The sequence below is a fragment of the Oncorhynchus nerka genome, linkage group LG26 (assembly GCF_034236695.1).
Source record: "Oncorhynchus nerka isolate Pitt River linkage group LG26, Oner_Uvic_2.0, whole genome shotgun sequence".
Lineage (NCBI taxonomy): Eukaryota > Metazoa > Chordata > Actinopteri > Salmoniformes > Salmonidae > Oncorhynchus > Oncorhynchus nerka.
The window spans coordinates 3388001-3410208 of NC_088421.1; the positions used below are offsets into that span (position 1 = coordinate 3388001).

A 22208-nucleotide genomic window follows, 5' to 3' on the forward strand; every position below is an offset into this window, starting at 1 on the left:
TATGCTCAATCAGATAAGACTGTACAAAGTTCCACAAACAGTTGGGATCCGCTAAACAAGCCAGCCTACAGTGCTTAAATAGGTCTATAGGCCTTACAGCTCTCTACACATGTCTGGTCTTGGAAATTAAGATGTTTAGCACATGGATAGAAAATACAGATGCAATCTAAATTTGCTCAACCTCAAACTGATAAACTGTACAATAATGTGTGATAAATTGGGTAACACTTTACTGAAGGATAATACACATTTGTCATATGTATAAACTGATTATAATATCTCAGTATCACATAATTAGGGCTATAATGCAATAGGCATAATAGCCAGCTATTATCAGACACGTTGAAATTGAACCTGTTGAAAAATTGCCAGAGAAATTACATTACAACCAACCTTTCTGAACGCGAGAAAAACAACCCTCAAAAAATAAAACACGAGGCAAAAAAAACAGCAAGTCAACAACCTGACACAGTACAATGTAACGTTGCCCTTTGAGCCCCCTCCCCATCGATAAGCGGACAGACACCATACAGGAATATTATCCAGTGACTATCCATTTATTCATTCACTACTTTACTCTAGTTGTTTTCTTAAGAAATTCAAGTATTTGTTAGGAACACAAGTCAAGGACTTTTCCTAAAATATCATGACAAAAAAAAACTTTTTTTTTCTTCTTCAAAACATCGGTTTCATATTCAGAACAATCAAAAACACACGTATCAGTTTTTTCTCACGTATTTCTAACATCTACATTCCCAGGTGTAGTCTCTCTCCCGTGCCTATTGATGCACAAACGAAGGATACAGACTTGCTTCCTTTCCTTCAGTAGGGGGGTGTACGTCCCAAATGGCACCCTATATAGTGCACTACTTTTGACCAGGACCCTCAAAAGTAGTGCACTATAAAGGGAATGGGTTGCCATTTGGGACGGATCCTGGCCTGAAGAGAACTGGGCATGTGAAAGCAAATCCCCAACTGAGCTTCTCTCTACTACATTGCTTCAACCTGTCTTCTATCAGTGCCAATAAAGGAAAGAAGGAGAGGATGAAAAGCTGCTTTAAACTATTTAACTGCCAGAGGAAGCTCCTCCAATGAGGACAATGTCCTTATTGGCTTCTACCTCAAGCATAGCTGGGTCATACTCCTTAGTGCACACTGTAGGAACACATTTTGCATCAAGTTTCTTATTGGACAAGTTCAAGTAGTCCCTCACAGTTTGAGTCTTTTCTTTTCGGTGCCTAGGGAATATGACCCTGCTATAAAAGGCAAACAGAGACGAGAGGACAGTGTGAGGGGGATAGAGAGAAGAAAGGAGGGTGTAAGGGAGAGAGACAGGCCCTGGTGAGCTCTTCTAAAACCCAGCCTGCTTGGACTCTCTACTAAAGACAATAGCCAAGTTGTGAAAACAAAAAAAAACTTTTTAAATGAATCACATCACAAAACAGTCCGAAATAAAAACACATTAAAACAAAAAATATTTCCTAAAATCTAATTAACATCACCACAAGGAAGGTTTGTCCATGGCGACAACTCCCATTGCACTGCATCCAAATCCTCTTCCTTTAAAAAAAAAATCATAAATACATACATGCAGGTTTAAGTGAAACATTTTGGCAATCCCCATCACCCCCTAGCCTACACTGCCAATAGCACCATCAAGTGGTGGGACAAGGGCCTGACCACTGCCATGATGGCAATGCCATCAAGCACAGTACGGCGTCTTCAGGAGCCTCATTTTAGTTAGTACTAGCTCCAGTCAGAGCTTCAGCGCACAGAGCTTTGCGGTTCCTCTTTGTGGGTAAAATAAATAAAAAATTGAGGCACAATGTTATTGGTGAATAATATCGGTGTGTATTTGCATGGTCGGGTCCACAGTACTTTGCAACGGAACACCTGAGCCGTGAACTCGACTGGAAATAAACCAATAAAGGAAAACCAAAACACAGCAGCATTTCACCAACACATTTCAACAAGCTGTTCTTCCTGCCCTCCTGTCCCTCATCCTCCTTCCCTCTCTCCAAGAGGGAGAAAGGAGGCGAGTGACGGAGAGTTTAAGGACAGTGATTTAGTACAAAGGAATGACATCACGTTACAGTACGTAGTAGTTGAGTTGGATCTATGTACACTTTACCCAGTAGACTCTCTCTGGGTTCCCTTTTTGACTCCAACTGTTTGAGGTAATGAGATCATTGAAGTAGAAAACTGCACATTCCCTTAAACTCTACACACGTGAGCACACACACACACACACACCGAAATGGCTGACTACTCAGTACATGGGCACAACATGTGCTCAAGCTCAAACTGCCACTCAGAGAAGCTAAATCAAACAATAAATTAAAATATAAAATAATATGATTTTAAAAACATGGGCGAGGCTCCATCTACCTCGAGTCCCAGAAGCTCTTCCCCTTCTGTGGCCCCACCCAATCAAAGAACCCGATCAATTTGTTGTCTTGAAAATGGTTTGGTCTTATGGACAAGCGCAGATTGGGAGGGAAGATTCAAAAGTAGCACGGAGCCACGCTCAAGGCCAGAGGTTGCATTTGTAGCGCAGATCTAAGACCAGTTTACCGAAGATATTGAGAATGGGTCCAGTGAAACTATCAAACCAAATCAATAGAATCAATGATTAAAAAGGTAGGGTCATCAATGTGACATTAACATGCCTAAGTCACTGAGCGCACAGGTAAAGAGAGTATGGTATCGCCAGGAGCACGTTGCTTTTCATCATATTGCACCCGGCTGGAATGACTTAACAGAGCAGAACAATTATTCAACAAAAATAATAAAACATGTCTCCGCCATCCACGTTGGAGCACAACACAACCAACCTCAACTCTTCTAGTAATAAATGTTTCCAATAATTTTCCTCTTCTACCAGTCTTCGCTCTTTCTTTATTCCTTTTTTTAAATTAAGCAGCACATTTTAGTTTTCAGAAATGCCTATAGCGTTGGTGTCCTCAAGTCTTCCCCCAGTGTCAATAGCCGTTTTCATAGTTGGGAACTGTGGTTTTCATTGAAGGGAAATGTAGTCTTTAATAAAAGTGAGCATTTCCTCTGACAGACACTGTTCTTCTCTCGGGAGAGGCTGGCGTACGGTTTCATTCACACCTCCCCTTCACCCAGAGAAACCCAAGCCTCTCTCTATTATATGAACCAAAGCTTGTCTTGTTCTTTTTATCAAACTGAATTTCCCATGATTCCTCTTGTACATGAACGACACTCCCCTTCATCTCTCCTCCTTCCTGGAGACTTTGGAGGAATGCCACGCAGTAGACCTGAGAGAGATCGAGAAAGATAAACAGAGAGAGATGTAGATAGTACATGGCAAAATAGTATTTTAAGCTGCATGTATGTCAGTTGCGTTCGTCCCTCCCTCCCTTGGTGTTCCTCACCTGATGAAGGTCTTGAACGCAGCACTCTGGGGGTTGATGCACAGCGGCACTCGTTTCCCCTGCTGGTGCTCTGTTATGAAGTGATGGATGAGCTCTGATAGAGCGAGAGAGAGGAGAGATTGCGAGAGCGAGATTGCAACAGGCCATCAATTTCAATAACAAGCTGGGTTGGAAAAAAGACAGAAGAGAAGTGAGGAGAAAGAGGAGTAGAGGGAAGAGCACCAGATAGCTCCTACCTTTGCCCTGCCAGACAGAGAGCAGGCTGTTATCGTAGCTGTGGCTGAAGTTGCGGTCGGCGGGCGGTTCAAAGTCCCGCGTGTACACACGCCCGCTGGGCACTGAGTAGCAGCACTGGCACATGCACGTGTGGTAGCGCAGACGGCCCTCGTCCAGGTAGGGGTGGGAGAGGGCGTCGCTGCCCGAGATCCGTTTGGCCTGAGTCACACACACGGAGAGAAAGTTGGTCCCCCCCTAATCTTGTATTTTCTCCCTTACTGTAGCTAACTACATGTTTCAGCTCTTGCTTGAAAAAAAAAAAAGAGGAAGCCTTTAGCGTGACGGTTCTCTATAGACTTTTGTCTGTACTCACCGGATCAAACACCAGCATACGACACAACAGGTGCACGGCCTCGTGGGTCGCCCCGTCCGACAGCATGTATAACACAGAGAGTGACGGCTGAGGGGGAAGAGAGAGAGAGATTTCACATCATGAACTGCTGCACCTAGTTTTAGATAAGGATTGTGGGTAGGGTATAGATCCTATCTGGGCCCGGTTTACCAAAAGCATCTTAAGGCTAAGTTCACCAATGAACGTAGTCTTTCAAGATGCTTTTGGGAAACTGGGCCATGAGCAGTAATATTTTGGCACCCTTGCACATTTCTCTATTTCTTCAAAATATTTTTGGAGAGGATTTAACATAAACACGTTCAGCATCTCCTGGCTTGCACGCATAGCCTACAATCCAAGTACAAAAAGTACAAGAAATTAATTTAATATAGCGTACATCACAATAAATCCATCATTTATTTTAGACAGGTCGAAAGAAAAGAAGAAAATGTAGTCTACTTCAGAAGAACAGAATAGCATATTCTGAGTAGTCCTTATGTTAGGCCCTGGTCTGGCTATGGGCTCGACAAGCTCAGCTCATTTAGCAGACAAGATTTGCTTAGAATTCCGTGGCATTATTTTAAAGTATGAAGAATACAATTGAACATAGCTGAATATCATAGAAAACATACCCCCCCCCCAAACAATTTCAGAGGGAGTGACACATGCAGCTATTCTGTGTTGAGCAGTTAAAGAAACAGGTGCTCCTATATGTTTAATTTAGAGTTATTTATGCAACTTTTGTTGTGATAAACTTTGAATGGATTACAAATCTAAACATACAGCCTAAGGCTGCATGATGGGACTGATGATGATTTGAAAAAAGTTGCATGAAAAGGCATGAGTTTTCACAGGCTGAACATACTTCATCAGTCTCTCATTCACAATGTGACAAGCACTTCATAACATTCTGACCCATCAGACTTTTCTTCATTTAAAGCTGGTCGTTACATATAGCCTACTAATATACACTACATGATTAAAAGTATGTGGACACCTGGTCATCAAAAATCTAAATCCCCCTTTGCTGCTACAACAGCCTCCACTCTTCTGGGAAGTCTTTCCACTAGATGTTGGAACATTGCTGCAGGGACATGCTTCCATTCAGCCACAAGAGCATTAGTTGAGGTCGGGCACGGATGTTGGGCAATTAGGCCTGGCTCGCAGTCAGCATTCCAATTCGTTCCAAAGATGTTTTTATTTATTTTTATTTCACCTTTATTTAACCAGGTAGGCAAGTTGAGAACAAGTTCTCATTTACAATTGCGACCTGGCCAAGATAAAGCAAAGCAGTTCGACACAGACAACGACACAGAGTTACACATGGAGTAAAACAAACATACAGTCAATAATATAGTATAAACAAGTCTATATACGATGTGAGCAAATGAGGTGAGATAAGGGAGGTAAAGGCAAAAAAAGGCCATGGTGGCAAAGTAAATACAATATAGCAAGTAAAACACTGGAATGGTAGATTTGCAATGGAAGAATGTGCAAAGTAGAAATAAAAATAATGGGGTGCAAAGGAGCAAAATAAATTAAATACAGTAGGGAAAGAGGTAGTTGATTGGGATAAATTATAGGTGGGCTATGTACAGGTGCAGTAATCTGTGAGCTGCTCTGACAGTTGGTGCTTAAAGCTAGTGAGGGAGATAAGTGTTTCCAGTTTCAGAGATTTTTGTAGTTCGTTCCAGTCATTGGCAGCAGAGAACTGGAAGGAGAGGCGGCGAAAGAAAGAATTGGTTTTGGGGGTCACTAGAGAGATATACCTGCTGGAGCGTGTGCTACAGGTGGGAGATGCTATGGTGACCAGCTGAGATAAGGGGGGACTTTACCTAGCAGGGTCTTGTAGATGACATGGAGCCAGTGGGTTTGGCGACGAGTATGAAGCGAGGGCCAGCCAACGAGAGTGTACAGGTCGCAATGGTGGGTAGTATATGGGGCTTTGGTGACAAAACGGATTGCACTGTGATAGACTGCTTCCAATTTGTTGAGTAGGGTGTGGAGGCTATTTTGTAAATGACATCGTCGAGGATTGGTAGGATGGTCAGTTTTACACGGGTATGTTTGGCAGCATGAGTGAAGGATGCTTTGTTGCGAAATAGGAAGCCAATTCTAGATTTAACTTTGGATTGGAGATGTTTGATATGGGTCTGGAAGGAGAGTTTACAGTCTAACCAGACACCTAAGTATTTGTAGTTGTCCACTTATTCTAAGTCAGAGCCGTCCAGAGTAGTGATGTTGGACAGGCGGGCAGGTGCAGGTAGCGATCGGTTGAAGAGCATGCATTTAGTTTTACTTGTATTTAAGAGCAATTGGAGGCCATGGAAGGAGAGTTGTATGGCATTTAAGGTTGCCTGGAGGGTTGTTTACACAGTGTCCAAAGAAGGGCCAGAAGTATACAGAATGGTGTCGTCTGCGTAGAGGTGGATCAGAGACTCACCTGCAGCAAGAGCGACCTCATTGATGTATACAGAGAGAGTCGGTCCAAGAATTGAACCCTGTGGCACCCCCATAGAGACTGCCAGAGGTCCGGACAGCAGACCCTCTGATTTGACACACTGAACTCTATCAGAGAAGTAGTTGGTGAACCAGGCGAGGAAATCATTTGAGAAACCAAGGCTGTCGAGTCTGCCGATGAGGATGTGGTGGTTGACAGAGTCGAAAGCCTTGGCCAGATCAATGAATACGGCTGCACAGTAATGTTTCTTATCGATGGCGGTTAAGATATCGTTTAGGACCTTGAGCGTGGCTGAGGTGCACCCATGACCAGCTCTGAAACCAGATTGCATAGCAGAGAAGGTATGGTGAGATTTGAAATGGTCGGTAATCTGTTTGTTGACTTGGCTTTCGAAGACCTTAGAAAGGCATGGTAGAATAGATATAGGTCTGTAGCAGTTTGGGTCAAGAGTGTCCCCCCCTTTGAAGAGGGGGATGACCGCAGCTGCTTTCCAATCTTTGGGAATCTCAGACGACACGAAAGAGAGGTTGAACAGGCTAGTAATAGGGGTGGCAACAATTTCGGCAGATAATTTTAGAAAGAAAGGGTCCAGATTGTCTAGCCCGGCTGATTTGTAGGGGTCCAGATTTTGCAGCTCTTTCAGAACATCAGCTGAACGGATTTGGGAGAAGGAGAAATGGGGAAGGCTTGGGCGAGTTGCTGTTTGATGGGGTCGAAGTTCTTCCACACTGATCTCGACAAACCATTTCTGTATCGACCTCGCTTTGTGCACGGGGCATTGTCATGCTGAAACAGGAAATGGCCTTCCCCAAACCTTTGGAAGCAGAATCGTCTAGAATGTCATTGTATGTTGTAGCGTAAGACTTCCCTTCACTGGAACATGAAAAACACCCCATGACCATTATTCCTAACACCAAACTTTACAGTTGGCACTATGCATTGGGGCAGGTAGCGTTCTCCTGGCATCCGCCAAACCTAGATAAGTCCGCCGGACTGCCAGATGGTAAAGCGTGATTCATCACTCCAGAGTACGCATTTCCACTGCTCCTGAGTCCAATGCAGTGAGCTTTACAACACACCAGCCGATGCTTGGCGTTGCACATGGTGATCTTAGGCTTGTGTGCAGCGTCTCAGCCATGGAAACCCATTTCACAATGCTCCCGAAGAGCAGTTATTGTGCTGACGTTGCTTCCAGAGGCAGTTTGGAACTCGGTAGTGAGTGTTGCAACCGAGGACAGACTGTTCTGTGAGCTTGTGTGGCCAACCCCTTCGCGCTGAGCCATTGTTGCTCCTAGACGTTTCCACTTCACAATAACAGCACTTACAGCTGACTGGAGCAGCTCTAGTAGCGCAGAATTTTAACGAACTGACTTGTTGGAAAGGTGGCATCCTATGACGGTGCTACGTTGAAAGTCACTGAGCACTTCAATAAGGCCATTCTACTGCCAATGTTTACCTATGGAGATTGCATGGCTGTGTGCTTGATTTTATATACAGTGGGGCAAAAAAATATTTAGTCAGCCACCAATTGTGCAAGTTCTCCCACTTAAAAAGATGAGAGGCCTGTAATTTTCATCATAGGTACATTTCAACTATGACAGACAAAATGAGAAAAAAAAAATCCAGAAAAATCACATTGTAGGATTTTTTATGAATTTATTTGCGAATGCGCAACAGCCGGGCTTATAAGAACACGTTTCACTCGGCTCTGTAGACTATGGGCTCTCCAACCGTGTTCCAGGGGTCCTATGCCTAGGCTATAGGCTACGTTTGGAGTTATTTGGCCACTTTAGTTGTGATACAAACCTTAAAACATATAGGCCTATGGACTAGGCTACATGATGTGTGACTATGATTATCATGCACCTGTCGGAACAGAGGCGGGAAAAAAATATAAATCAATAATACATGTCATCATATGCACAAATAGCAAATGGAGGACACTTTTCTTGCGGTTCATTTTCATACCAGCCAGGTAGGCTATACTCCTGTTGTAAAGTGAAGCAATGTGCTTAATATTAGGAAAGTTGAGAAAAAAAGTACTGTAGGCTACAGAAATCTGATGGGAACCTCCCTCGTCGTTTTAACAGGGGCCTTAAACTATTTTCTCACGCAATTGCATAGCCTATAGAAATGTTCATGGGCTCTCGAAGTGTTCGATTTGATTTTCGATTGCATTTGCATTGCCGTCAGAGTGATTAGAATAACAATAAGTGCAAGGCCATTAGTGACCGGCAGTTAGCAAGTTCAGTAGGCTACTGATGACAATCAGCGGCATCAGAGCGCAGTTTTGGAGAAGCCTAGATACCGTGACTAAACGGTCACATGGAATTTGATTGCAGTCATGACTCCGTGACCGCAGGTGTGGTGATAATACGGTCACAGTAACAACCCTAGTTGGAAGTAAGGTGTTTTCATTTGTAAAATGCAAGCAGTAGGTAGTGAGGAGGTAGTACCGGTTTGTGAGGTCCTCTCAGGATGTGAGCTCTGGCCCCCTCACAGGCAGATGCCATGGCAGAGAGAGGAGGGGTACCCAGCAGATCAGTGATCAGATCCAACTACGGGGTAGAGGGAGAGAGAAGAGAGAGTGGGTGGGAGAGAGATTTAATTTGACAAAGAACCTAAATAAATAAAAACCGACCATCCACAAGGGCCCAAAAAATTAGATACATAATTTGATCATTAATTGTTAGATAAAAGTACAAATTATTGCCCAGACAGATTACACCTTTAGATGGCTTTCCCTCCTTCCTCCCTCCCAGGGTTCCCTGCCTCCCACCCCTCTACTAGGGCGGTCACAAAATTGTCAGCCGGTTAATGTCAAGCAAATAACTGTCGGTCTCACGGTAATTGACCGTTAATTAACAAACACATTTAGCATCTCCTGGCTTCCACACAAGCCACTGATGCAGATCTTTGGAACATCTAAATTTTAAAATGTTTATAAATCCATGTAATATAGCCTACACCTTCACAATAAATCCATAATTTATTTCAGACCTGTCTAAAGCAGCATGATATTTAGTCTATTTCAGAAGAACAGAATAGCATACTCTTGAGTTGTCCTTATGTTTGGTCCTGATCTGGCTATGCCAAATGGCTGTAGGCTACACTAGTTCATTTAGCAGACAATATTGGCTTAGAATTCAGTGGCATTATTTTATATTATGAAGAATACAATTGATCAAAACTGAATAAAATAGAAAGGATATTTTCTCCAAATGATTTGAGGGAGTACCCACACAAGGCTATTCTGTGTTAACAAAGCAATATACTCCTGTTTAATTTAGAGTTATTAAATGTAACTTTAGTTCTACAAATGTTGGGCTAAATACACTGCTCAAAAAAATAAAGGGAACACTAAAATAACATCCTAGATCTGAATGAATTAAATATTCTTATTAAATACTTATTTCTTTACATAGTTGAATGTGCTGACAACAAAATCACACAAATATTAGCAATGGAAATCAAATTTATCAACCCATGGAGGTCTGGATTTGGAGTCACACTCAAAATTAAAGTGGAAAACCACACTACAGGCTGATCCAACTTTGATGTAATGTCCTCAAAACAAGTCAAAATTAGGCTCAGTAGTGTGTGTGGCCTCCACGTGCCAGTATGACCTCCCTACAACGCCTGGGCATGCTCCTGATGAGGTGGCGGATGGTCTCCTGAGGGATCTCCTCCCAGACCTGGACTAAAGCATCCGCCAACTCCTGGACAGTCTGTGGTGCAACGTGGCGTTGGTGGATGGAGCGAGACATGATGTCCCAGATGTGCTGAATTGGATTCAGGTCTGGGGAACGGGCGGGCCAGTCCATAGCATCAATGCCTTCCTCTTGCAGGAACTGCTGACACACTCCAGCCACATGAGGTAGATCATTGTCTTGCATTAGGAGGAACCCAGGGCCAACCGCACCAGCATATGGTCTCACAAGGGGTCGAGGATCTCATCTCGGTACCTAATGGCAGTCAGGCTACCTCTGGCGAGCACACGGAGGGCTGTGCGGCCCCCCAAAGAAATGCCACCCCACACCATGACTGACCCACCGCCAAACCGGTCATGCTGGAGGATGTTGCAGGCAGCAGAACGTTCTCCACGGCGTCTCCAGACTGTCACGTCTGTCACATGTGCTCAGTGTGAACCTGCTTTCATCTGTGAAGAGCACAGGGCGCCAGTTGCGAATTTGCCAATCTTGGTGTTCTCTGGCAAATGCCAAACGTCCTGCACGGTGTTGGGCTGTAAGCACAACCCCCACCTGTGGACGTCGGGCCCTCATACCACCCTCATGGAGTCTGTTTCTGACCGTTTGAGCAGACATATGCACATTTGTGGCCTGCTGCAGGTCCTTTTGCAGGGCTCTGGCAGTGCTCCTTCTGCTCCTCCTTGCACAAAGGTGGAGGTAGCGGTCCTGCTGCTGGGTTGTTGCCCTCCTAAGGCCTCCTCCACGTCTCCTGATGTACTGGCCTGTCTCCTGGTAGCGCCTCCATGCTCTGGACACTACGCTGACACACAGTAAACCTTCTTGCCACAGCTCGAATTGATGTGCCATCCTGGATGAGCTGCACTACCTGAGCCAGTTGTGTGGGTTGTAGACTCAGTCTCATGCTACCACTAGAGTGAAAGCACCGCCAGCATTCAAAAGTGACCAAAACATCAGCCAGGCCGCATAGGAACTGAGAAGTGGTCTGTGGTCCCACTTGCAGAACCACTCCTTTATTGGGGGTGTATTGCTAAATGCCTATAATTTCCACCTGTTGTCTATTCCATTTGCACAACAGCATGTGAAATTTATTGTCAATCAGTGTTTCTTCCTAAGTGGACAGTTTGATTTCACAGAAGTGTGATTGACTTGGCGTTACATTGCGTTGTGTAAGTGTTCCCTTTATTTTTTTGAGCAGTGTATTTAGATTTTTAATACATTGCAAGGCTGCATGATGCAAATAATGATGATTTGAAAAAAAGTTGCTAGAAAAAAGGAATGAGCTCCATTGTTTTTTCTGCAGGCTATACACACACTTCATCAGTCTCTCATTCACAATTTGATAAGCATTTAATAATGCCTCAAATTTCACAGCGGTGTCCCCTTTGTTTGGCTGTAATACACCCTAAAAAAATCCATGCCTGTAGCGGCCAATGGCCGTTGTGCCCTTCTCCCTGAGTGCTACTTGCACCGATGCACCTCTCACTCACATTGCTCTCCATCACGTGATCGGGTCTTTCTCACAGGCTACAAGTGAAGACCAACACATCGGGGATGCAACTGCGCACGTCCTTATTCAATTCCGAGGTGCATATTAACGATATTGGAAGAACTGTCCACACTAACTTTTCATCAGCCAATAAGATGAGTAGCCCTATACCCCACAGTCTTATTCGTGTGAGAAACACATCAAAATAATCATGTTTTACTCAATGTGGCTGACACAACAGATCAGAACGTTTAGCTTAAAATGTTGATAAACTATTAGGCAATTTCTTCACATTATAAGCACAGGAATACGCACACGGCAGTAGGCTATAAGCGCGAATGTACCATTAGCGGGAAAACACCATTCTCAAAAGTAACCGCAAATGCGATTATGCATGTAATGCTTTTATGTATGCCAGTTAGGCTCCACACCCATTGTAAAACAAATAAATGTGCTTAATTTTAAGAAGTTATTTAGCCACTTCAGTTGTGATACAAACCTTATCAAAACATATAGGCCTATGGGTTAGGCTCCATTGAGGTGTGCGACTATGATTCGAAAAAGTTGCATTATTCACAAGTGATAATATATAATTCACAAGTGATAATAATATTGTCACCCATCAGACTATTCTTAATTAAATCTGGTCTTTACATATAATAATATACAGTACCCATCAAAAGTTTGGACACCTACTCATTCAAGAGTTTCTTTATTTGTACTATTTTCTACATCGTAGAATAATAGTGAAGACATCAATACTATTACATTTGGGTACTGTTCAGTGGAGACTGCGTGAATCAGGCCTTCATGGTCAAATTGCTGCAAAGAAACCACTACTAAAGGACACCTGTCAAACAAAGATTGGAAAGCAGCTGCGCTCATCCCCCTCTTCAAAGGGGGGGACACTCTTGACCCAAACTGCTACAGACCTATATCTATCCTACCATGCCTTTCTAAGGTCTTCGAAAGCCAAGTCAACAAACAGATTACCGACCATTTCGAATCTCACCATACCTTCTCTGCTATGCAATCTGGTTTCAGAGCTGGTCATGGGTGCACCTCAGCCACGCTCAAGGTCCTAAACGATATCTTAACCGCCATCGATAAGAAACATTACTGTGCAGCCGTATTCATTGATCTGGCCAAGGCTTTCGACTCTGTCAACCACCACATCCTCATCGGCAGACTCGACAGCCTTGGTTTCTCAAATGATTGCCTCGCCTGGTTCACCAACTACTTCTCTGATAGAGTTCAGTGTGTCAAATCGGAGGGTCTGCTGTCCGGACATCTGGCAGTCTCTATGGGGGTGCCACAGGGTTCAATTCTTGGACCGACTCTCTTCTCTGTATACATCAATGAGGTCGCTCTTGCTGCTGGTGAGTCTCTGATCCACCTCTACGCAGACGACACCATTCTGTATACTTCCGGCCCTTCTTTGGACACTGTGTTAACAACCCTCCAGGCAAGCTTCAATGCCATACAACTCTCCTTCCGTGGCCTCCAATTGCTCTTAAATACAAGTAAAACTAAATGCATGCTCTTCAACCGATCGCTACCTGCACCTACCCGCCTGTCCAACATCACTACTCTGGACGGCTCTGACTTAGAATACGTGGACAACTACAAATACTTAGGTGTCTGGTTAGACTGTAAACTCTCCTTCCAGACCCATATCAAACATCTCCAATCCAAAGTTAAATCTAGAATTGGCTTCCTATTTCGCAACAAAGCATCCTTCACTCATGCTGCCAAACATACCCTTGTAAAATTGACCATCCTACCAATCCTCGACTTTGGCGATGTCATTTACAAAATAGCCTCCAATACCCTACTCAACAAATTGGATGCAGTCTATCACAGTGCTATCCGTTTTGTCACCAAAGCCCCATATACTACCCACCATTGCGACCTGTACGCTCTCGTTGGCTGGCCCTCGCTTCATACTCGTCGCCAAACCCACTGGCTCCATGTCATCTACAAGACCCTGCTAGGTAAAGTCCCCCTTATCTCAGCTCGCTGGTCACCATAGCATCTCCCACCTGTAGCACACGCTCCAGCAGGTATATCTCTAGTCACCCCCAAAACCAATTCTTTCTTTGGCCGCCTCTCCTTCCAGTTCTCTGCTGCCAATGACTGGAACGAACTACAAAAATCTCTTAAATTGGAAACACTTATCTCCCTCACTAGCTTTAAGCACCAACTGTCAGAGCATCTTACAGATTACTGCATCTGTACATAGCCCACCTATAATTTAGCCCAAACAACTACCTCTTTCCCAACTGTATTTAATTTATTTATTTATTTTGCTCCTTTGCACCCCATTATTTTTATTTCTACTTTGCACATTCTTCCATTGCAAAACTACCATTCCAGTGTTTTACTTGCTATATTGTATTTACTTTGCCACCATGGCCTTTTTTGCCTTTACCTCCCTTCTCACCTAATTTGCTCACATTGTATATAGACTTTTTTTTTTTTTTTTTACTGTATTATTGACTGTATGTTTGTTTTACTCCATGTGTAACTCTGTGTCGTTGTATGTGTCGAACTGCTTTGCTTTATCTTGGCCAGGTCGCAATTGTAAATGAGAACTTGTTCTCAACTTGCTTACCTGGTTAAATAAAGGTGAAATAAATAAATAAATAAAAAAACAGCTTCATGAGGAATGCTTTTTTATTGAATACCATGTGTACAAAGCTGTCAACAAGGCAAAGGGTGGCTACTTTGAAGAATATAAAATATATTTTTGATTTGTTTAACACTTTTTGCGTTACTACATGATTCCATACGTGTTATGTCATTGTTTTGATGTCTTATTATTCTACAATGTAGAAAATAGTAAAAAATAAAGAAAAACCCCGGAATGAGTAGGTGAGTGCAAACTTCTGATGTGTACGGTTTGTATCGAAACAGGGGCAGGGGGAGAAATACATGTCATCTATGCACTTAAATAGCGAATGGGGGACACTTTTCCTGTGGTTCATTTTCATGCCAGCCAAAGATAAGCAATTGGCTTAATATTAGGAAAGTTGAGAAATAAATAATATAGTAGGCCTAGCCTATAGAAAGCGGATGGGATCCTCTTTTTATTGGAGGCCATCAATGTTGCGCAACAGGAGCTCATGGGCTCTTATGAAGTGTTTGAATAGATTTTCGATTACATTTGCATTGATGCCAGAGTGATTAGAGGGACAATAGAGTGCTGAGTACCAGGCAGTTAGCAAGTTTGGTAGGCTACTAATGACCATCAACAGCATCAGAGCTTGGAGAAGCCCAACTACCGTGACCAAACGGTCACATGAAATTCGACTGCCTTCATGACTCGTGACCGCCGATGTGGCGGTAATACAGTTACCGCAACAGCCCTACCCTCTCTACCTGTTGTATGGGGCTCTGGGCCTGGAACAGGATGCGTCGACCCAGTAGTTCGGCGAAGATGCATCCCACCGACCAGACGTCTATGGCAGAGCCATAATGGCGGCTGCCCATCAGCACCTCAGGAGCCCGGTAGTACTGAGTCACCACCTCCTGGGTCATGTGACGAGACTGGTCCGGCTCCTCCACACGTGCCAGCCCAAAGTCACAGATCTGAGAGAGGGGGAGGGAAGGAGAGAGAGAAAGAGGTGAGTGGAAGAGGGGGAATTTAGTTACATGATAATAACATACACCGAGTATACAAAACATTAAGAACACCTGCTCTTTGACATGACAGACTGACCAGGTGAAAGCTACCTTTTTGATGTCACTTGTTAAATCCACTTCAAATCAGTGTAAATGGAGATTTTTTTTTAAAGCCTTGAGACAATTGAGACATGGATTGTGTGTGTGCGCCATTCAGAGGCTGAATAATGGGCAAGACAAAAGATTGAAATGCTTCTGAACAGGGTATGGTAGTAGGTGCCCGGTGGAACAGTTTCAGTGTGTCAAGAACTGCAAAGTGGCTGGGTTTTTCACACTCAACAGTTTCCCATGTGTCAAGAATGGTTGACCACCCTAAGGACATCCAGCCAACTAGACAACTGTGGGAAGCATTGGAGTCAACATGGGCCAGCATCCCTGTGGAATGCATTCAACACCTTGTAGAGTTCATGCCCTGATAAACTAAGGCTGTTCTGAGGGCAAAAGGTGTGGGGCATAATACACTTGTATGTTTGTGAAAAGGTGTAGATTATATTCTTCAGCCCCTTATTGATCTCTACTAGGTCATTTTTTTCTGTGCCCGGCATCATGCTTTTTTGTCATGTCTTTTGCGGAAGTTCAGACACACAGATTCACATTCATACATGCAGACACACACCTAAACAAACGTGTACACACACAGTTACCTTGAGCAGGCAATTGCTGTTGACTAACAGGTTCCCAGGTTTGATGTCCCTGTGCAGGATGCTAGCAGAATGCAGGTACTTCAGCCCTGAGAGAAGGAGAATCCCTGTTACTCATAACAGTCCAAATATAGCCCCTAGCCAATTCCCCTTCAAGTGTTTGCAGTCAATAACAACATGAATCCGTCAATATGGCTCCATCACATGAAACAAGCTGGCTCCTTTAACCCTGCAAACCAAGAAAGGATAGGGGGGGAAAACTCACAAATGGGTTGTTTTTAGGCTCAGCAGTCAACCTTTAACCTTGACTTCCAACTCCATTCCAACACAGCGCCTTTCCCTACTCCTCCCTCCGTCCCACTCACCTCTGAGGATCTGGTAGAGGAACACTTTGATGTGGTCGGTGGTGAGGGGCTGGGGAGACACGATGACTTTGTGGAGGTCACTCTGCATCAGCTCAGTGATCACGTAGCTAGTCAGGCATTGCCCGTGGTCAAGGAAACAGACGTCTATTGGTTGTGGCTGGAGCACATAGATGGAGTATTAAGCTTTCTTCTATCTAGTCAAGTTAAATGTGCTATCTATCATAACAAAAGACTATCCCTAATGGTATCATCTCGGTTGAGGTTTATCTTGATGTAGAATGTATTATGTAGATTGACTGTTTTGAAAGGAGGAGGACATGATAATATATAGAGAAACTGGGACAGAGAAAGTGCACGAGTGAACAATGGCTGACACATAACAGTCATGTGTGCAAGTGTGTGTGTGCACGTGAACTTGCATGTGAAGGATACATTTCCTCGAAGCAGTCGATCTGCGGAGGCTGCAGAATGTCCAGCGCTGACAACACCTGTAAACACACATCATCATCATCCTTCTCGTTGTTTTAATGATTAGAGCTCTAAAAGACAAAACAGACAGGTGAACGGTTAAAAGCAGTGAGTGGCCATCCTATCTTTGGCCGTCATTTCGTGTTCATTTTCTGACGATTGTACACGTTGAATCGCAACAGCTTGTCAACACTCAGCAAGTGATCTAGCGTCCACAGCCAACATTTGATATGGCACTTCTCGTCCTTATGTGTCTAAACTATAACAAACCTCTAACTTCAAAGTGCTATTTGTCGAGCTAGCCTCTGTATGGAAACATATCAATGAGCAGTGGGGAGATGCATCGCTATGTCTTATGCCTCTATTATGGATGCAATACTGTATGAAAATGTCTCAAAATGGCACCTTACTCCAGTCCAAAGTATAGGAAATAGGGTGCCATTTAGGATGCATCCTGTATGTATTGTGCAGTCCTGTGTATAGATGTTAGAGGTCGGCCGATTAATCGGAATGGCCGATTAATTAGGGCCGATTTCAAGTTTTCATAACAATCGGAAATGGGTATGTTTGGACACCAATTTTGCAGATTTACCAAAAAAACTTTTATTTTTAAAACAACTTTATTTAACGAGGCAAGTCAGTTAAGAACACATTCTTATTTTCAATGACGGCCTAGGAACAGTGGGTTAACGCCTTGTTCAGGGGCAGAACGACAGATTTTTACCTTGTCAGCTCAGGGATTCAATCTTGCAACCTTCACGGTTAACTAGTCCAACGCTCTAACCACCTGCCTCACGAGGAGCCTGTCTGTTATGCGAATGCAGTAAGAAGCCAAGGTAAGTTGCTAGCTAGCATTAAAATTATCTCATAAAAAACTATCAATCAATCATAATCACTAGTTAACTACACATGGTTGATGATATTACTAGTTTATCTAGCGTGTCCTGCGTTGCATATAATCGATGCGGTGCGCATACGCAAAAAAGGACTGTTGTTGCTCCAACGTGTACCTAACCATAAACATCAATGCCTTTCTTAAAATCAAGACAAAGAAGTATATATTTCTAAACCTGCATATTTAGCTAAAAGGAAGGTTAGCAGGCAATATTAACCAGGTGAAATTGTGTCACTTCTCTTGTGTTCATTTCACGCAGAGTCAGGGTATATGCAACAGTTTGGGCCGCCTGGCTCATTAATTTGCCAGAATTTTACGTAATTATGACACAACATTCAAGGTTGTGCAATGTAACAGCAATATTTAGACTTAGGGATGCCATCCGTTAGATAAAATACGGAACAGTTCCGTATTTCACTGAAAGAATAAACGTTTTTCTCACGTCACCCCGCTCCTCCGCTCTCTCCACTGGCTTCCAGTTGAAGCTCGCATCCGCTACAAGACCATGGTGCTTGCCTACGGAGCTGTGAGGGGAACGGCACCTCAGTACCTCCAGGCTCTGATCAGGCCCTACACCCAAACAAGGGCACTGCGTTCATCCACCTCTGGCCTGCTCGCCTCCCTACCACTGAGGAAGTACAGTTCCCGCTCAGCCCAGTCAAAACTGTTCGCTGCTCTGGCCCCCCAATGGTGGAACAAACTCCCTCACGACGCCAGGACAGCGGAGTCAATCACCACCTTCCGGAGACACCTGAAACCCCACCTCTTTCAGGAATACCTAGGATAGGATAAAGTAATCCTTCTCACCCCCCCTTAAAAGACCTAGATGCACTATTGTAAAGTGGCTGTTCCACTGGATGTCATAAGGTGAAAGCACCAATTTGTAAGTCGCTCTGGATAAGAGCGTCTGCTAAATGTAATGTAAATGTAATGTAAATGTTTTGTTTTTGAAATTATAGTTTCCGGATTCGACCATATTAATGACCTACGGCCTGTATTTCTGTGTGTTATTATGTTATAATTAAGTCTATGATTTGATAGAGCAGTCTGACTGAGCGAAGGTAAGCACCAGCAGGCTCGTAAGCATTCATTCAAACAGCACTTTTGTGCGTTTTGCCAGCAGCTCTTCGCAATGCTTGAAGCATTGCGCTGTTTATGACTTCAAGCCTATCAACTCCCGAGATTAGGCTGGTGTAACCGATGTGAAATGGCTAGCTAGTTAGCGGGGTGCGCGCTAATAGTGTTACAAACGTCACTCGCTCTGAGACTTGGAGTAGTTGTTCCCCTTGCTCTGCATGGGTAACGCTGCTTCTGAGGTGGCGGTTGTCGATGTGTTCCTGGTTCGAGCCTGGTAGGAGCGAGGAGATGGACAGAAGCTATACTGTTACACTGACAATACTAAAGTGCCTATAAGAACATCCAATAGTCAAAGGTATATGAAATACAAACCGTATAGAGAGAAATAGTCCTATAATAACTACAACCTAAAACTTCTTGCCTGGGAATATTGAAGACTCATGTTAAAAGGAACCACCAGCTTTCATATGTTCTCATGTTCTGAGCAAGGACCTTAAACGTTAGCTTTCTTACATGGCACATATTGCACTTTTACTTTCTTCTCCAACACTTTGTTTTTGCATTATTTAAACCAAATTGAACATATTTCATTATTTATTTGAGGCTAAATTGATTTTATTGATGTATTATATTAAGTTAAAATAAGTTTCATTCAGTATTGTTGTAATTGTCATTATTACAAATAAAAATCGGCTGATTAATCGGGATCAGCTTTTATTTTGGTCCTCCAATAATCAGTATCGGTATTGACGTTACAATCATAAATCGGGCGACCTCTAATAGATGTATTGCTATCCATTCTTACGTTGTCGTGTTTGAAGAAGCAGAGCATCCTCAGCTCTCTGAAGACCCTCTTACAGGAGACTAGGTTCTGGAAGACATTGGGCATCTTCTTCAGGGCTACTTTACGCCCGTCACGAGGGTCTGTCACTGACCTGCAGGGGCAAGATGGAGGGGTCTGTTTGCACTGGTCACCAATGGCGAGGAAACGTGCATGCGCACACACAGTATGTCTATTTTATTCCCTGTTAGATACACACCCTTTTTGGAAAGGAAAAAAAAAACATGCAGAAACCTCACATGGAAATCAGTCTTCATTCTTATTTGAAATGGCCCAACTTACCAGACCACACCAAATGCGCCATAACCGATAGGTCGATCAGGCTCCATCTCAGCGGGGCTTGGCACTTCACTGGCAGGACTACTATGAGGCTGTGGTACAGCGGCCCCACCACCGGTGCTTCCCCCAAGAGACGTCGGGTGTCGAGGCGTCCCCGCAGGGGCAGTGGGCCCAGTTAGACTTGGAGTTGCACTGAGGCCCGTGGAAGTGGATCCAGTTGAGGTGTTGACGCAAAAATACTTGTTATGCCCCAACTCAGATCCGGGGAACAGGTTACCACATACTGTCTGCTGCAGGCCTGTACCATGGAATGCCATTCTATTTCAAACCCCTATCAGAAGGGTTCGTTTGGGAGCTATGTCTAATACTGTACTCGCGTTGAGCGTTGCATGCATTACATATACATGAACCGAGAGCTTGACTTCAGTATTCTATGCAGGCATGGTTGTGACTCTGTTCCTTGCTTGTAGAACATGCAACAGAGAATGTAAACCATGTCTGATATGGCTAACAGCTATCTTGTTAGCTATATAATAACAGGAGCAGTGTTATTTAGCTTGCTATTAGACTATTGTCGTGGAATCACCATTATTGGCTTTAGTGAGGTAGGTAACGTTAGGTCACGACAGAAAACCAAAAGTATAACGTCAGCAGTGTGATCGAAAACACTGTCGGGTCCAGAAATTCCTGAGGTATATCGACACAAACGCTATCTAATTGACCAACGATCACATAATCAATCAACCAGTCTGGCTGGGGGAAGCAATGCCCATCACTGTTAATACATTTGTGCTTTCTGTTTTGTGGCCTAATTTTACGATGAGTAAGAAGTCTCCCCTTATCTAACAATGCTGTTACATTACCTGGCTACCAGCTCGCACTACATTAGTTTATTGCCCCGGGCTCAGATAGCAACCTTTGTCTGGTTGATGTTAACTAACGAGCTAGCTCAACCGAAAAGTACACACACCTGTGTTTGCATACACTAGCTTATGTTATAGCTAACCAGTTTCAGAGGTAGCTAAATAAAAATAAATAAAAAAGGTAGCAAACACCAGGTTCTTCCAGCTCGAGTTGTCGGTCAATGAAATTCAGATTCGTAGAACGTTAACTAGCTGGCATTAGACCGAATGCTAACCAGCTGTCCCATGGCCCATATAAAACAGCCGGGTATTTAGCTAACAGACTTTCGTGACCTATATATTTGCTTTGACCAAAAAACACTTTCAGTAGACGAAACGAAATGAACGAAAAACCAACCCGCGTGGTTCGCAGCGCGAAGAAGTCCTCTTTTGATTTTACACAACGAAAGTCAGTTTTGCATGACTAACGTTAGCGGAATAACGTTAGCAATTTAGCTAGCTGGCAACCCCGGCTAACAAGCTAGCCCTATCATACCCACTGATAGAAAATGAAAAGTGCCAAGAGAGATTAAACCAGCTACTGTGTGATATAATTTCATCTATTATCTATGTCACCTAACCATTTCTTCCGAATTATCCCTTTCTTTCTTGGAAATCAGCTGTTTGAAGTAGTGGAATAGTGAGTAGGAGGAGTTTTTTTTGGGGGGGGGGGGTGGAGGATAGCAAAGGACAGGAGAAAAGGTGGGGGAGGGTTAGACCACTGGTGTAAGCAATGCCATGGACAATAGATCAACGGTTCATAGAATCTCTATTCAGATTATCATAACTACATCTATATAGAGACAACAAACAAACAAAAGTTTTAAAAGAACGACATTTTTCTCCAGAGACATAATCATTTTCTATTCTACTGGCACCTCTGATATCAGATGCTGTACATGTTCACAGATAAAGTGCATATAGGTTATACATACTACCGCTTTAATACAGTGACAATAACAGAGGAAATTCTACACCAACAGTCTAGAATGCAATCTCACAAAAACGCGTCACAAAAGTACAAATACTTTTCAGACCAATTCAACTTTGAGAGAATTATAAATCAGAGCATCCAGAATAATAACAACAAGATCATAGGAAGCAAAGAAAGACGAGCATTCAGTGGCCAAATATACAGACAAATAAATACCCATTTGATGCCATCTGTCGATAAGTGATATGGTAAAGTTACATGGTGATAACATGTTTCTGTTGAAAAGGCAACAGTCCTTTCTTGGGATACTGTTCATCTTAAAAAGCAAAAAGCCAATGTAGGACCACAGCTCATACTGCGTCTGGGTGATCATATACTGTATAATCAATATTTCCAAGGAAAGGAAATAGTAATGCATTTGTAAAACCCCAAACATTGTTATGGGAGTTTGGGTTCTATG

The 22208-nt window shown here is 43.4% G+C and overlaps 1 protein-coding gene across 1 annotated transcript; it reads right to left on the reverse strand.

The window, feature by feature from the left end:
* Window positions 1-208: 208 nt before the first annotated feature.
* Window positions 209-21469, reverse strand: LOC115110042 (serine/threonine-protein kinase NLK2-like). The gene is made up of 11 exons (XM_029635373.2): window positions 19916-21469; window positions 19598-19727; window positions 16785-16840; window positions 16353-16459; window positions 15991-16076; window positions 15044-15253; window positions 8923-9024; window positions 3988-4074; window positions 3635-3833; window positions 3399-3492; window positions 209-3281 (listed from the first exon to the last, which is right to left on the reverse strand). Exons 1-11 carry the CDS (start codon window positions 20227-20229, stop codon window positions 3233-3235), a joined length of 1434 nt encoding a protein of 477 aa, XP_029491233.1. The 5' UTR covers window positions 20230-21469; the 3' UTR covers window positions 209-3232.
* Window positions 21470-22208: the final 739 nt, after the last annotated feature.